The sequence below is a fragment of the Notolabrus celidotus genome, chromosome 22 (assembly GCF_009762535.1).
Source record: "Notolabrus celidotus isolate fNotCel1 chromosome 22, fNotCel1.pri, whole genome shotgun sequence".
Lineage (NCBI taxonomy): Eukaryota > Metazoa > Chordata > Actinopteri > Labriformes > Labridae > Notolabrus > Notolabrus celidotus.
The window spans coordinates 24,612,159-24,628,343 of NC_048293.1; the positions used below are offsets into that span (position 1 = coordinate 24,612,159).

General features: G+C 42.3%; 1 protein-coding gene across 1 annotated transcript; it reads left to right on the forward strand.

Annotated features, from left to right (window-relative positions):
* The first annotated feature begins 2,061 nt into the window (after nt 1-2,061).
* On the forward strand, nt 2,062-16,062 carry ism2a (isthmin 2a). The gene is made up of 6 exons (XM_034675811.1): nt 2,062-2,584; nt 6,883-7,131; nt 11,137-11,395; nt 12,287-12,421; nt 12,955-13,023; nt 14,919-16,062. Exons 1-6 carry the CDS (start codon nt 2,471-2,473, stop codon nt 15,434-15,436), a joined length of 1,344 nt encoding a protein of 447 aa, XP_034531702.1. The 5' UTR covers nt 2,062-2,470; the 3' UTR covers nt 15,437-16,062.
* The last annotated feature ends 123 nt before the right edge of the window (nt 16,063-16,185 follow it).

Below are 16,185 nucleotides of genomic sequence, written 5' to 3' on the forward strand. Positions count from 1 at the left end.
TATACTGTTGACCCCTCTACAAAGACACATATACTGTTGACCCCTCTACACAGATATATACTGTTGACCCCTCTACAAAGACACATATACTGTTGACCCCTCTACACAGACAAATATACTGTTGACCCCTCTACAAAGACACATATACTGTTGACCCCTCTACACAGACAAATATACTGTTGACCCCTCTACAAAGACATATATACTGTTGACCCCTCTACACAGATATATACTGTTGACCCCTCTACAAAGACACATATACTGTTGACCCCTCTACACAGACACATATACTGTTGACCCCTCTACAAAGACACATATACTGTTGACCCCTCTACACAGACACATATACTGTTGACCCCTCTACACAGACATATACTGTTGACCCCTCTACAAAGACACATATACTGTTGGCCCCTCTACAAAGACATATATACTGTTGGCCCCTCTACAAAGACATATATACTGTTGACCCCTCTACAAAGACACATATACTTTTGACCCCTCTACAAAGGCACATATACTGTTGACTTTTCTTGTCAGCTGATAGCATCTCACATTCAGATGAGCTGATGTTCTGTTGGCTCAATTCTCACATCAATATGCAATTAGTTTGTTTAGTTCATAAATCAATTAAAATAAATACACCAGACCAGGTGTTACCATGTCTGATCAGACCAGGTGTTAGTATCTGATCAGACTATGTGTTAACAGGTCAGCAGGTAGATCCCTGATCCAACCTGAAAAACTGAACCATGATTGTCTGCTTACCTTTCAGAGGAGGATCTCAAATTGAGCACTGTTACAGTTGAGTTCAGCAGGCTGATAAAAGTGTCTTTATTTTTCTTTAGTTGAACCTGGGGAATTTAGAAAAAAGTTTGTTTTGTTGAGTAAAAACTGAAAAATACACACATAAGGAAGATAATGTTTTTGATTATTTTAGGTCAGAAGCTAAAGGAGAAGTGCTAAGTGGAGATAACACTCCTAGGTTTGAGGTAAGCCCTAATGTTTATACTATCTTTAAGTGTGTGTGTGTGTGTGTGTGTGTGTGGGTGTGTGCGTTCATGTGCGTTCATGTGCGTACAAGTACTGTTGAAGCTGTTTGAGGATTTGTAGGTTAGAAACACACACACACATGTTTTGAGTCACAGAGAGGAAGTGAGGAGGAACTTTCATTGAAAGAGAAACAGATTCAACATCTGGAAGCTCTTTAACCCCTTGACCCCCCACCCCCACCACCATAAACACTCACACACAACACCACCATAAAGCACACACACACACACACACACACACACACACACACACACACACACACACACACACACACACACACACACACACACACACACACAATAAAAAGACCCTCCCCCTCCATTCCTTCCTCTGGTCTCTTGTACCTCACTCAAGCTGGAAGTACTTACAATATAGCTGTGTTTGTGCATGTGTGCCCCCCACCACACACACACACACACACACACACACACACACACACCCAGAGAGCATTTTCAGAGGTTTGTTTTAATCTGGAAAACACAGCAAAGATCTGATCCTAAACTCACCTCACCTGCAGCTTCAGTTTCATTAGTGCACACCTGAGTCTATGGCTTAATGCTGCTGATGAGAATGCCCAGGTGCTGCAGTGTTTATTTATTTACAATAGAATCTGCATACAGAGGAGCCCTCATAAAGTTCCTGTCTATCACACACACACACACACACACACACACACACACACAGAGACACACACACACGCTCGTGCACTCACAGACACGCTCACACACTCACACACACACACACACTCACACACACACATAGACACACTCAAACACACACACTCACACATACACACACACACACACACACACACACACACACACACACACACACACGTGTTTATATGTAAATATATAGATTACATTTTGATAATATATTAGAAATGTCAAATTTGTCAAAAGGATTTTATCTTTTATTCTTTTTTAAAAATTATTACTGTAATACAAAGTTCCTCCCGGTGACGTCACGGGGGGGAGTTACGGTCTCTGGTCTGCAGACAGAGGATCCGATACCCGAGCTGATCAGAGACCCTCAAGACCAGCAGACCTGAGAGCAAACCTTTGTGCTCTTTCCTCTCAGAGAACTGATCCAGGATTTTGCTCTGAAGCGCCTTTGAAGCGCGCGAGAGGAGGAACATCCGGTTTGGTTGTATATTGAGCATGTTTGTGAAATGATCAGATGTTCGGCAGACAGCAGAGATCATTCTTTTAGGATCTTATTTATGAGATTTAACTTGTTATTGATCCGGGGGTGGAGAGCGGATCTCTGTGAATCCAAGGATTCCGGACGCAGGATCTGCAGCATCTGCAGGACTCTGGAAGATTTATTTGGAGCTAAAGGGGTTTAAAGGGTTTTTCAAAGGATCTGGAGGACTCTGCATGATTCTGCAGGATCTCTGTCTTGGAGTTTGGGACCGATGGAGTGGAGGAAAGCGTCTCCTCTGCAGCTGCTGATCGTCTCTCTGCTGTCGGTGCCAGTCTGCGGGTTTCCAGCCAACATCCAGAGGAACTCCACAGAGTCTGATCCTCAGGTAAACCTCACCTGTGCTGCTCTCAGCTGACTGTTTTTAAACCAAAGCTTTCCCTGCTTACAGAATACATAGAGTTTAAAATGAACAGCTCCGTGCTGCTCTGTAAACTGTTCATGTCCTTAAATATGGTCCAGACCTTCCTCTGTCTGAACCCTCTAAAACCTGCAGCAAGAAACTAACCCCTTTAAACTCCACATTTCACTGGACATAGAGCAGAGACAGCATCTCAGATGTTAGAAGGGTCAGTGAAGATCAGTTTATTTTAAATCTGATGCAGCAGCACGTTTCAAACAGTCCGTACAGAGACAACAGGTAATAAAAACACACACCTGGAGGAACATCTCCAACTAAGGAGGTTAATGATCGACAGGTTGGTCACATGACTGGGTATAACAAGGACTCCAGAGAGGCTGAGATAACAGTTCAACAGTTTCAGAATAATGTTGCCCACTGTCCAGCAGTTATAATCTGGTTCATACAAACAGATTAACAGTTATAATCTGGTTTATATAAACAGATTAACAGTTCTGATCTGGTTTATACAGATTAACAGTTATAATCTGGTTCATACAAACAGATTAACAGTTATAATCTGGTTTAAACAGATTAACAGTTATAATCTGGTTTATACAGATTAACAGTTATAATCTGGTTCATACAAACAGATTAACAGTTATAATCTGGTTTATACAAACAGATTAACAGTTATAATCTGGTTTATACAAACAGATTAACAGTTATAATCTGGTTTATACAAACAGGCTAACAGTTATAATCTGGTTTATTCAAACAGATTAACAGTTATAATCTGGTTCATACAAACAGATTAACAGTTATAATCTGGTTTATACAAACAGATTAACAGTTATAATCTGGTTTATACAAACAGATTAACAGTTATAATCTGGTTAATATATACAGATTAACAGTTATAATCTGGTTTAAACAGATTAACAGTTATAATCTGGTTCATACAAACAGATTAACAGTTATAATCTGGTTTAAACAGATTAACAGTTATAATCTGGTTTATTCAAACAGATTAACAGTTATAATCTGGTTTAGACAGATTAACAGTTATAATCTGGTTTAAACAGATTAGCAGTTATAATCTGGTTTATTCAAACAGATTAACAGTTATAATCTGGTTTAGACAGATTAACAGTTATAATCTGGTTTAAACAGATTAACAGTTATAATCTGGTTCATACAAACAGGCTAACAGTTATAATCTGGTTCATACAAACAGATTAATAGTTATAATCTGGTTTAGACAGATTAACAGTTATAATCTGGTTTAAACAGGTTAACAATTATAATCTGGTTTATTCAAACAGATTAACAGTTATAATCTGGTTCATACAAACAGGCTAACAGTTATAATCTGGTTTATACAAACAGATTAACAGTTATAATCTGGTTTATATAAACAGATTAACAGTTATAATCTGGTTTCTATAAACAGATTAACACCTCATCTTTACTCTTCACCTCTTTCATTTCTTCTCCTTATTTCTACCTTTTATTTACACTCATTGTGTCTAAACTTCACTTGTCCTCTTCATCTCTTCCCTCTTTCTTTACCCTTCATTTGTACTCTCTCCATCTGTGATTAGCCCCTGCTCACACGCTCGTCCTCTCATTCTTGAACCTTTTACCCTCAGTGCTCTCTAACTCTTTTCTTTTTAAGCTAGGTCATGCAGTTTGGCGTCAGGTAGCTCTCAGGCACTCATGTGGCTTCACAGAGGCTTGGTTAAAACATGATAACACATACAGCATCTCTTGTTCAGTTAAACTGAGGAGCAGGAAGGTGACCAGGGAGATATTGAGTTTGTTTCAGAGGAAAACATTCATGAAGACTTTTTAGAGGACCTGGAGGAGGAGTTACTGCAGCTTTATAACATCATTTGGATAGACGGGTGTCTCTTCCACCACATGCTGAAGCAGACTCTGAGGCCACATTTGGCAGAGGGCGTCAAATTCTTCAGCCAGTTCAAGTTTACTTGTGTGCTTTTATTGTGAAAGCGTCTGTGGGGGTGAACTCTCTCAAATGTCCTGGACCCTGTGAGTGTGTCAAAGACCTTTAACGCGCACCTCTTTGCCATGCAGAGTGAACCCTGTGATGAACCCTGAAGTCTTTGAGCGGATTCACTGAGTTTCCACCTTCAACTTGATTTGTTTTGCTTTGCAGAAAGGGAGAGGAGCAGTGTGACGAAATGCTGCTTTATTCTACACTATAGGTCGTTTTGCTGCCATACACTCTCTCACTGGAGATATGGACGAGCAAGCAGTGAGTCTGGTGTGATCCAGAGACCTCAGCAACCATCACTTAGAAGATCTTAATATGATGAAACTATCTCTGACTGATCTGTTGGAGATGTTGAATATTACAAACATGTCCCTGTTTCAATGAAATCATAGCGTACCACCATGTGTTCCTGTCTTAACCTTTAAATTGATCCAAACTTGACTCTGGACATTCTCTGGATGACACAGATTTCTCTGCCGGGCAGAAGAAGGGTGATAATTCTCTTCTCTTCTCAGATAACGGTAATAGCATCATGTGACTGCTCAGTTATTCAGCTGTTATTGTTCTCTATAGTTCCTTTACTGTCAGGCCCAATGCAAACTTTGTTCATTTTCACTCTTCAGTTCATGAATTAAACCGACGTGTCTGTACAGTGTCTGTAAAGAGAACACTAAGTATTTAACCTGCAGAGACAGCAGCAATGACTTTAAACAATTTAAAGGTGACATATCATGCAAAATTAACTTTTTAATGGTTCTCTACCTGAAATATGTGTCCCTGTCTACAAACCCCTGAAAAAGAAAAGAATCCATTCTGCCCCTGTTCTGATTTCTCCACCTTTCTGTAAATGTGTGCTGAAACGAGCCGTTTCAGTTTTCAGTGTTTTTCATACGTCACAACGACATCCAGTCTGTAACAGGAAGTCAGAGCTCGGAGCTTGTTCAGCCCATAGACTGTATAAAATACAACTCAACTCCTCCTCCGTTTTTCATTCCCTGCACATGTGTGCTAACAAGGAGCTTAGGAGGGAGGCATGCTAGTTGTAGGCTGTCTTAATAAACACAAAGGTTGGTTTTACTCCCCACGTCTGCAGATTTGAAGATCTAGTGGATGATTTTTATTTTTCATGGAAAAGTGCTAGCGCTAGTTAGCATAGCCACATAGCTACATGTTGGTAGCTTTGTACCAAGACACACGTCGACATACTGATAAATAAAACAACAAGAAACACTAAATCTGTGACCAATCGTTCAGAAAGGTCCTGCTGCAGGTGCCTCTCCGTCAGGATCAGATTCTGGATCAGATTCAGAGGGTTGGAGTAACGCGGGTCTGTGAGCAGCCAACATGTAAACATTAGATCAACGTGCTGGAGAGCCGAGGGCACATACACTTCCTGAGGGGGCGTGGTCAGAGAGCTCATTCTCATTTAAAGGCACAGACACAGAGAACAGCCTGTTCTGAGCAGGGCTGAAAAAGAGGGGTTTACAGACAGACCAGAATCTGATTTCAAAGTGTTTTTTTTTAGCATAAACTTTAAAGACATGTTTTGGGGACCTCTTAGACCAATATATGTTGATGAAAAAGAGCATAATATGTCACCTTTAAATTATTCGAATTATCTCTGAACTTCTTCCCAAGGATTAAGACTCACACATTGAATCTTTCCTGTGTCGAGTCGCAGCCTAAAGCTGGCTCAGACCTCTTGACACCCCCTGCAGGGTGCCTGTATGCCCAACATTTAATTGTAGATCCAAAATCAGGTTAATTCCATAACGCCATACCTTGTCAGAAAATACACAATTTAAAATATGACATGAAACAAACATAAGCATGAAAACATAAAATATTTTAAAATATAAGATCAAGAAAGAAAGTAAAAGTAGTTACAAAACTTCATTACAACTCAGTTTATTAAGAGAAATTAAAAGTTTGTAGTTACTGAATTATAAACTAAGGTTTAAAAATGGGTTTGTATCCATTATTGAGGAGTGTACGCAGCATGAAAGAGGAAGGTTTTTAGTCTGGACTTAAAAGTGTTCAGAGTCTGGGCTTGTCTGATACTACCTGGGAGATTATTCCAGGTCTGTGCTGCATAATAACAAAATGCTGCTTCTCCATGCTTTGTTCTGACTCTTGGTACACCAAATAGAAACCAGAAAATGCTCAGTTTTTCTGCAGCATCCCTGTGGCAAAAAATATGAGAATACCTCTGCTTCCAGGAAACTATCATTTCTATTCCTCTGTTCATTTTGTCTTTTTAACCTCTCAGGTGACAGCAGGATATCATCACAGTGACCATTTCCAGACCCTCCAGGAACTTCAGCAGGAGAATCTACTGCAGACTCTGCCTTCTGGTCCACCTTCTCCAAGGTTCACACACGGCTGGTCCCTGCACCATCAGCAGGGTGTCCTCCCCCCACCTGACCTCAAAGAAGACCCTGAACCCTTCATCCTCGACCTGAGAAACTTCCCAGAGCTGGCAAACTCAGATGTGGGCTCTCAGAACCCCAACATCCAGGTAGGACATAATCTAATCTAATCCAGGCAGACCGACAACAATCTGATGGTTAGAAGTCAGTATGTTGTGGACTCATTGTGTCACTGCAAGTGTGCTCTGGCTTCCTCTGTACTCTCTAGCATGAAAGGGTGACTACTATTATCAGTGAAGTGCAGGTGTTTTAGTTTAAACCATCAGTCATAGGAGGAGGGGGTTGCAGAGTGCTCTTCAATCGCTCTCTGTCCTCACCATCACGTCTCTCTCTTTCCTCATATTTCTCGTCTGGCTGAGCAGCTGGTTTGAGTCAGAGCAGCGTCTAGAGTTTCCACATGTAGGACCTGGAACAGCGGGGCGCTCCGTCCAGTCCTTGAACTTCAGACATCTCCACAGTGTTCAGAGAAAGATATGGAAACAGAAAAGAAAACACACAAGAAATGAATGGAAAAATTATTTGACAGACCGAGGAGCCGAACCCTGCAGACTTTATGAGAACTCTTTGGACTGACTTTAAACAGAGAGGAAGTTTGACTCTGTGACTGTGGGGTTCACTGCCAAACACTGTCAGATTCACATAACACTGACAGAACACATCTCTCCTATCAAACAGGAACAAGTTAATGACCACTGAATGATGAAACTTAAGGTGCTGAGTTTACCCTGTGGACCCTCTGAATCCTCTGTGCCGTCATCACTCTGAGACTTCACACTGTTTTCCTGTGTGATTCAATCAGAGCTGTAGTGACCAGTCCAGACCAGTCCAGACCAGTTCAGAGCAGTCCAGACCAGTTCCGTACAGAGTTGGACTGGTTGCTGTAGTGATCTTGTGGCTTTGGAGATGTCTTTGAAGATAAGATAAGAGATAAGAGATTCCTTTACTCGTCCCACAATTCAAGGGAAATTCAAGTGTCACGAGCCTATAAAGTAACAATTATTAAAAAGTTATTAGCAATTAAGATTAATATTCTCTCCGTGAGATAGCACTGGTGAAGAAGTCTGTCACTGAACGAGCTACTTAGTGTTGTTATGGTCTCCTGGAGGGGGTGTGACGTGTTGTCCATCAGAGAAGATAGCTTTGATATCATCCTCCTGTCAGCCACCACCTCCACAGGGTCCAGCGGGCAGCCCAGGACAGAGCTGGCCTTCTTCACCAGTCTGTTCAGCTTCTTGCACTCCAAAGAAGATGGCTGTTGCCACCACAGAGTCAAAGAAGGACTTCAGAAGAGCCCCCTCCACACCAAAAGACCTGAGTGTCCTGAGCAGAAAGAGTCTGCTTTGTCCCTTCTTGTAGAGCGCATTTGAGTTGTCTGACCAGTCCAGTTTATTGTTCAGGTGAACACCCAGGTACTTGTAAGATTTCACAATCTCAAAGTCCGTTCCCTGGATGTTCACTGGTGTGGGAGGAGGGGACTTGCATCTTCTGAAATCCACCACCAGCTCTTTTGGTCTTACCTGCGTTGAGCTGGAGGTGGTTTCTCTTGCACCAGACTGCAAAATCCTGCGTCAGCTCTCTGTACTCCCTGTCGTCCCCATTGGTGATTAGGCCAACAATGGCGGTGTTGTCAGAGAACTTTTGCAGGTAGCAGCTCGCTGTGTTGTGGGTGAAGTCTGTAGTGTAGAGGGTGAACAGGAACGGAGCCAGAACCGTTCCAACAGGGCACTGTAGCTCTGTGACTGTGTATGCCCACAGTCAGGGAAGGCTGGAGATGTATTTTCATATTTTCACCATAAGGCAGTGAGTCAGAAACCAACACACGTCTTCTGTTGGTGTTACAGTGACAGTGTTCTCTGATGATGATGTGAATATTTAATCTTATGAACCACTTCCATTCAGACATTTTATTCTCTGGTTTTATTGCTCAGTGCCTCAGCTGCTTCCTCCTCTCTGTAAACTGTTGCTGTTGTTATCAGGGTATCTGGGTTTTGTCAGGACCTGTGTGTGTGTGTGTTTGTGTGTGCATATGTGGTGTGTGTTCTTGTGATCACTCTTGCTATTGTGTTTGAATGAAAGAGAGATAGTCAGAACAACTATCAGTTCATCTCTCCACCCCACCATCATTTCTGTCCTCCTTCCGTCCCAAACAAAAACCTCCTTCATCAAAGTTCATCTTAATCTGATCTTTAAATAAACAGACAGCCGTGACGTCACTCTCCTTATCAGCTCTTATTTTAAAGGATGAGTTAGTTTAACATTACACACCTTCATAAGGTCAGGTTTGTGTTTTAAGACTTCACCAGCAGTTAATAACTGATTGAGGTATTGATATTCCTGGACTTCTTTTTTTGTTGTAAAATTCATATTTTATAGATATTTTGTCCGCTCTTTCTTTCAAAATGTAACCACAGCCATGAACCCTCAGTACCAGCTGAAAGTTTCCTCTCAGGAATCATGAGGGTCATAATCAGACCAAACATCAGGAGCACAGTTTCATGAAAATCAGGATCAAGCTATGCAGCCTTTCCACTGTCCAATTTAAAAACAGTTTACATCGCCTGATTTTATATATCACTGACTGAGGGGTTAGGGCTTAGGGGTTAGGGTTAGGGGTTAGGGTTAGGGTTAGGGTTAGGGGTTAGGGTTAGGGGTTAGGGGTTAGGGTTAGGCTTAGGCTTAGGGTTAGGGGTTAGGGTTAGGGTTAAGCTTATGGTTAGGGTTAGGGTTAGGGTTAAGCTTAGGGTTAGGGTTAGGGGTTAGGGTTAAGCTTAGGGTTAGGGGTTAGGGGTTAGGCTTATGGTTAGGGTTAGGGTTAGGGTTAGGGTTAGGGTTAGGGTTAGGGGTTAGGGTTAAGCTTAGGGTTAGGGGTTAGGGGTTAGGCTTATGGTTAGGGTTAGGGTTAGGGGTTAGGGTTAAGGTTAGGGTTAGGGGTTAGGGTTAGGGGTTAGGGTTAGGTTTAGGGGTTAGGCTTAGGGTTAGGCTTAGGGTTAGGGTTAGGGTTAGGGATTAGGGTTAGGGGTTAGGGTTAGGCTTAGGGGTTAGGGTTTAGGCTTAGGCTTAGGGTTAGGGGTTAGGGTTAAGCTTAGGGTTAGGGGTTAGGGGTTAGGGTTAGGCTTATGGTTAGGGTTAGGGGTTAGGGTTAAGGTTAGGCTTAGGGGTTAGGGTTAGGGTTTACTGATTTTATATATCACTAACAGAGGGGTTAGGCTTAGGGGTTAGGGTTAGGCTTATGGTTAGGGTTAGGGGTTAGGGTTCGGGTTAGGGTTAGGCTTATGGTTAGGGGTTAGGGGTTAGGGTTAGGGTTAGGTTTAGGCTTAGGGTTAGGGGTTAGGGGTTAGGGTTAGGCTTATGGTTAGGGTTAGGGTTTACTGATTTTATATATCACTAACTGAGGGGTTAGGCTTAGGGTTATGATTAGGGTCAGGGTTAGGGTTATGATTAGGGTCAGGGTTAGGGTTAGGGGTTAGGGTTAGGCTTAGGGGTTAGGGTTAGGGTTTACTGATTTTATATAACACACTGATTGTAGAGTCTACAAGAATATACTTCTTTTTCTTTTATTTAACCAGGTTGGTCCCATTGAGATCAAAGATCTCTTTTCCAAGGGAGACCTGGCCAAGACAGTCAGCAGCAAAAAAACACAAAGTTACAGACATAGACACACAGAGAACAAGAGTACACTTTACAAGCACGTTTGGAGCCAGGAGCCGTTACCTAGGGGGGCAGTTGTAACAAGATACACTAAAAACAACGACATTCTAAAGTTTCAGCTTCAAGGTCTTTCACTTTCAATTTAAAAACAGTCAGTGACACCAGCTCCTTGAGTTTCAAGCCATTTTGCAATAAATTCCAGGCTGAGGGTGCAGAATACCTGAAAGCTCTTTTCCCAGTTTCTGTTCGAGCTTTTGGGACAGAAAGCATTAAAAAGTCCTAACGCAGTGACTGTAAATGAAAATGTATTAAAGATTGAAAACAAAAGTCAAATTTTATAACAAAAACTCCTTTCAAGGTGTGCTAGCTTCCACTCTGGGTGGATCTGGGCACACCCTTTGCTATGCCCTTGCTGTACAGGTGTGATAAGTCTGTCTTTGTGTCAGGTGTCCATCGAAGTGGTGGAGGACTCTCAGACCGAGGTGGAGATGGATCTAGCCAAAGAGAACCAGCGCAATGACTGGTCTGAGTGGGCCAGCAGCCACAGGAAGCTGTTCTGGCCTCTGTTCTGGGATTACCCGGATCAGCTGGAGAATAGCAGAGCCGGTCTGGAGGACTACAACTACAACCCTGAAGAGCCTGTCCTGAGCGGGTTGGGGGGTGACTGGGGGGGTCACTGGAACAAAGACTGGGATTCAAACTACGGTAAGAATGCTCTTTAAAAATAAATGGTCACATTTAAAAAAACAAATTATAAAGAGAGTTCAGAGTGACAAACAGTCAGCAGCTTCTTCCTGTTAGCTGATACTAGGACCACGCTTGTCAAAGATAATTATTATTTGCATACAATAAGTTATATTTGGTGTTATGACTCTGTCCTGAGAGCTCCCTGCCCTTCCATGTGCACACGTGGAATGCCAAAGCATGAGGAGGGGAGAGCTTACCTGCCCTCCCTGGTATGCGCATACATTTTAATGTATGCACATACAGGCCAAGGCAGAGAGAGCAGACCCGAGACCCCGGGTATAGAACAGAGTGAGCATCAGTATTAGAAGGCATAAAATGGCAATGTGTAGATTAAATACAAGTAAGCTTTAAAAACACGGTTCAGGTCAAGAATGAGTTGAAAATGTACTTTAAGGATTTCAAATTTCACTCCTCTGTCTCACCATTGTGTGATAGATAAGTATGAGGACATACACAGTCTCACACCTTCTGGTTCTGCCTCTCCCTTACTGCATTCTAGTCAAAAAATACTTGTCTGGTAATCTGAAAAATACTGCTTCAGCTGACCTGTTTTCAGTCAGCTGGTTCAGTTTGAAACGAGCAGAGTTTTCATCTTAAACTCTGCTCCCCCCCCCCCGTTGTAGAATAAACACAGAGCAGCATGACTCAGAGGTCCCACGCTGTCGTTACCCGCCTCTTTAATGGCATAACTCACATGCACCAGCTGAGTGAGGAATTTACAGCCGACTTCAAAGTTCCAATATTTTCACTTCAAAGTTTAACATTTCCTTCTCCGCTGTCCTCATCATTTTTTCCCTTTTCTTCTTTTTTAAATTTTTGTCCTTTCTTCATGGCTTTCTTAAACTTAAGAGTTTGAAGAGGACTGGAGTGACTGGGCTCCCTGCAGCGCCACCTGTGGACAAGGCACTCAGAAGCGCACTCGTTCCTGTGGCTATGCCTGCATTGCAACCGAGTCGCGATCATGTGACCAGAAGATCTGCACAGGTCGGTAGCTGAAAGTCTGTGATGTGGTGCAACTTAAAATCTGTTGACTGCTGCCTGTGATTGAATTTATTGACACACTTGACTTCGTACACAAGTGACAAAGGCTATGTTCACACTGCAGGCAAAAGTGTCCCAAATCTGATTTTTGGGGTCAAGTGACCAGGTCAGATTTTTTAGAGGCAGTGTGAACACTCAAATCTGGCCCAAATCTGACTTTTTGCAAATCAGATTTAGACCACTTCCATATGTGGTCCTGAATCAGATAAAGATCAGATTTTTTCAATGCAACCTCAGTGTGAACAGCCATGGCGGATTTGATGCGCATTTGACACTTTCATGTCACTTTATAGTGACACACGTCACAATTCTGAGCAACAGTAGCCTTGCAAAAATGGAGGATAGCAACGATGGCTGCAAGCCATTCTTAATGAATTTAGAAAGAACAGAGTCTGTGTTAATAAACTACAAACTAATGAACTGGTACACAATCAGACCTTACTCATGGCCCCTCCCCCCTCCCCTCTCTCATACAGACTCTGTTCTGTCAGTGACTGAACACCAGAACGTCAGGATGACCAACAGCTCTGACTCTCTGCAAACACGTGAGTATTAAAACTGTTTCTAACCAGCCTTGCAACAGAAACACTATAAACCTATATGCATTGCAATATATCTGCTCTATGTCTACACTATATCTGATCTACACTTCATCTGCACTATTGTGGGGTGGCTGTGGCTCAGTGCTAGAGTCTGTCATCTCTCAGTTAGAACTTTGGGGTTTTGACTCTCAGGTCCTTCTGTCCACATACTGCCCCCTGGTGGCTGTGCCAGCAGTGTGTGAATGGGATGAGTTAATGCTTTACGCTGCATCCTCTGCCAGTACTAGTTGTGTATGAATGTGGTGTGACTGGGTGAATGTGACATGTGATGTAAAAGAGCTCTGAGTGGTCACTAGAGACAGAGCTCTATAAACACAGCCCATTTACCATTTACTCTATCTGTGGTACATCAGCACTGATGGGGGTCTGCACCACATACACACACACACACACACACACACACACACACACACACACACACACACACACACACACACACACACACACACACACACACACACAAACAAAAGGCAAGCTGCAACAAGTGCACACAAGATGTGTGATCAGGCAGGCGTGTGCAGTATGTCAGGCAGCGCGACAAGCTGCTGCAATCCAGTGTGATTTTTTTGTTTCCTTTTGCGAGTACTTGCACTATGAAATCGTAAATTGCAGAGATCCAATTTTATTTTTTTAAAACTTTTTATTTTCTGAGGTTTTTTTCAGAACAGACATGGTTATGACACACTTACACATATACTTACACACACACAAGAACACAAAAACCTGAGGTCATAACTTGGTCTGTACAAGAAAGCGCAAATTTAAATGAGATACATCACAAACAGCACACTTGGTCACACATATTTACAATGAATTATTTTCCTTGGATAAATAAATACCCCATTTCTCCCATCGTTTCTCCCCCAGTTCTTTTTGGAGCCGTATAGAATAGGTCATTTTCTCTAAAAGATGTAGTTGTTTTACAATATTAACAAAGATACCAGCAGTAGGGCACTTCCCCTGAAGCCAAAGTTTTGTAATGGCCTTTTTACTTGATGCCAGCAAAATCTTTAGAAGGTAGGCGTCGTGTTTACTCATTCCGTCAGGGATACGTCCGAGGTAAAGCGAGATGAATGTTATATTAATCGTGGAACCGAGAGTTTTTGAAATAATCGTTGCTACTTCCTTCCAGTAAGGCTTAATAAGGGGGCAAGACCAGAAAACATGTGCGTGATCAACCATCATCTCTCCACACTCCCTCCAGCAGCAGAGTTGAGTGTCACTTTGTTTGGACTTCTGTTTGGAAGTTATAAAAAAACGTATTAAGTTTTTCCTGCAGAGATCCAATTTTGAAGGAGCTGGAGTTGAATCAATGCATGTTGTTAGTGTACCAGAGTACCACAGCTTGTTCAATCAGGTCATAATAAGAACTTAATTTAGAAACCATTACTCAAAATAACTGCCTGATCTGAGTGATGCTCTGTGTTTGCTCCACGTTCAACTGTGGAGACGCATGATATACAGGTACGACTAAACCACTGAGACAAACAGAACTACACAAACACAGTTTACTGTCTTAAGATCAGATTTCAGAAAAGAGAAGGGAATTCATGAACTGACTTTAAAGCAAAAGTAGTGAGTAACAAGAGCACTGATAGAAATGTAGTGGAGTCAAAAGTACAATAATTGTCTTCTAAATGTAGTGGAGTAAAAGTAATAAGTGCCCCCAAAAAACTGTACTGAAGTAAATGTACTTTGTTACTGTCCACCACTGACTGTAGGATGACGATTAGATCCCTGGTTTCATTATAGAAAGGAGGCTTGGTATTTGTACCGCTCAATTCTATAATGCTTAGACTAAGAATCTATATTTTAACAGTTCAACTTTTCTCTTTCAGACGTTGACAGCTGTGAGAAGTGGCTGAGCTGTAAAAACGACTTCCTCCAGAAATACCTGCACCAGGTCCTGACTGAATTACCCAGCTGCCCCTGCTCTTACCCGACAGAGGCTGTGTACAGCACAGTCAACATCGCCGACGCCAACCTGAGGAAGTCTTACCGCTGGAGAGATGCTAGTGGACCCAAAGAACGCCTTGACATCTACAAACCTTCCGCTCAGTTCTGCATCCGCTCCATGCTGTCGTACCACAGCACCACGCTCGCCGCCCAGCACTGCTGCTATGACGACCACATGAGACTAATCACAAGGGGCAAAGGAGCCGGAGCCCCCGACCTGATCAGCACTGAGTTCTCACCTGAACTGCACTACAAGGTGGACGTCCTGCCTTGGATCCTCTGCAAGGGAGACTGGTCACTGTTCCACTCCAAAAGACCCCCTAACAATGGACTGGGCTGCCAGGACAACCCTCCTGATCCAGAGTTTCACACTGAACTACGAGAGGCCAGAGAGTATTGATGTGCAAGAGGGGGATATGGGGGTGGGGGCAAAGAGTTGGGCAGCAGATGAACAAACGGGCGGACTTGACCCTATTCGCTCCGTCAGACTTGACCAAACTTTCAGAGTCCAGACAGTAAATATTTACCTGCCAGACCTCCTGCTGCTTAAGTATGGCTTACCTGTTTATTCATTTCTCAGTTTATTTCTGCATCTCTGGAGAACAACAGAATGTATCAGTGAAACACAATGTGCATCTTAACTGAAGATTTATTAAAGATTAAGCTTGGAACACAAGATAGCACACACACGTCATGAGACACACGTCAGACAGCTGTCCTCTGTTTATGAAATGTGTATATACTGTATGTTTATTAAATTTAACTTTGTGATTGTTTGTTAATTGTGTGTTTGTCTGTGTATGTCTGTGTGTGAAGAGTGTCTTTATTTATTGGCCTCTGAACTTTTTGAATCACATTTATTTACTGTAAAGTGTTTAAAGTTTTCTTTTGCTGTAAACTGCATTTTGATCCTTTTCACCATCAAAGCCTGCCTCAACGGTCAAGGCAAATATGAAAAGGACTTATAAGTTGACGGTAAATTGTTATTTATTGTTAATAAAATAATCAATAAAGAAATAACTGCAATATGGAGTGTGTTATTCAGTAAAGTCAGTGATGTAAATTTGGATGCATGGGACACTGAAGTGCAGAGTATTGTCAGGCAGAACAAATAAGTCCCTTCATTATTTTAACTCCTTCATTATTGCT

Bases quoted from the DNA above. Each gene is read 5' to 3' on its own strand.
- ism2a (XM_034675811.1), top strand. From the start codon at position 2,471: ATGGAGTGGAGGAAAGCGTCTCCTCTGCAGCTGCTGATCGTCTCTCTG. The intron at 11,396-12,286 runs GTAAGAATGCTC...CTTAAACTTAAG, and splicing joins AGACTGGGATTCAAACTACG to AGTTTGAAGAGGACTGGAGT. The intron at 12,422-12,954 runs GTCGGTAGCTGA...TCTCTCATACAG, and splicing joins TGACCAGAAGATCTGCACAG to ACTCTGTTCTGTCAGTGACT.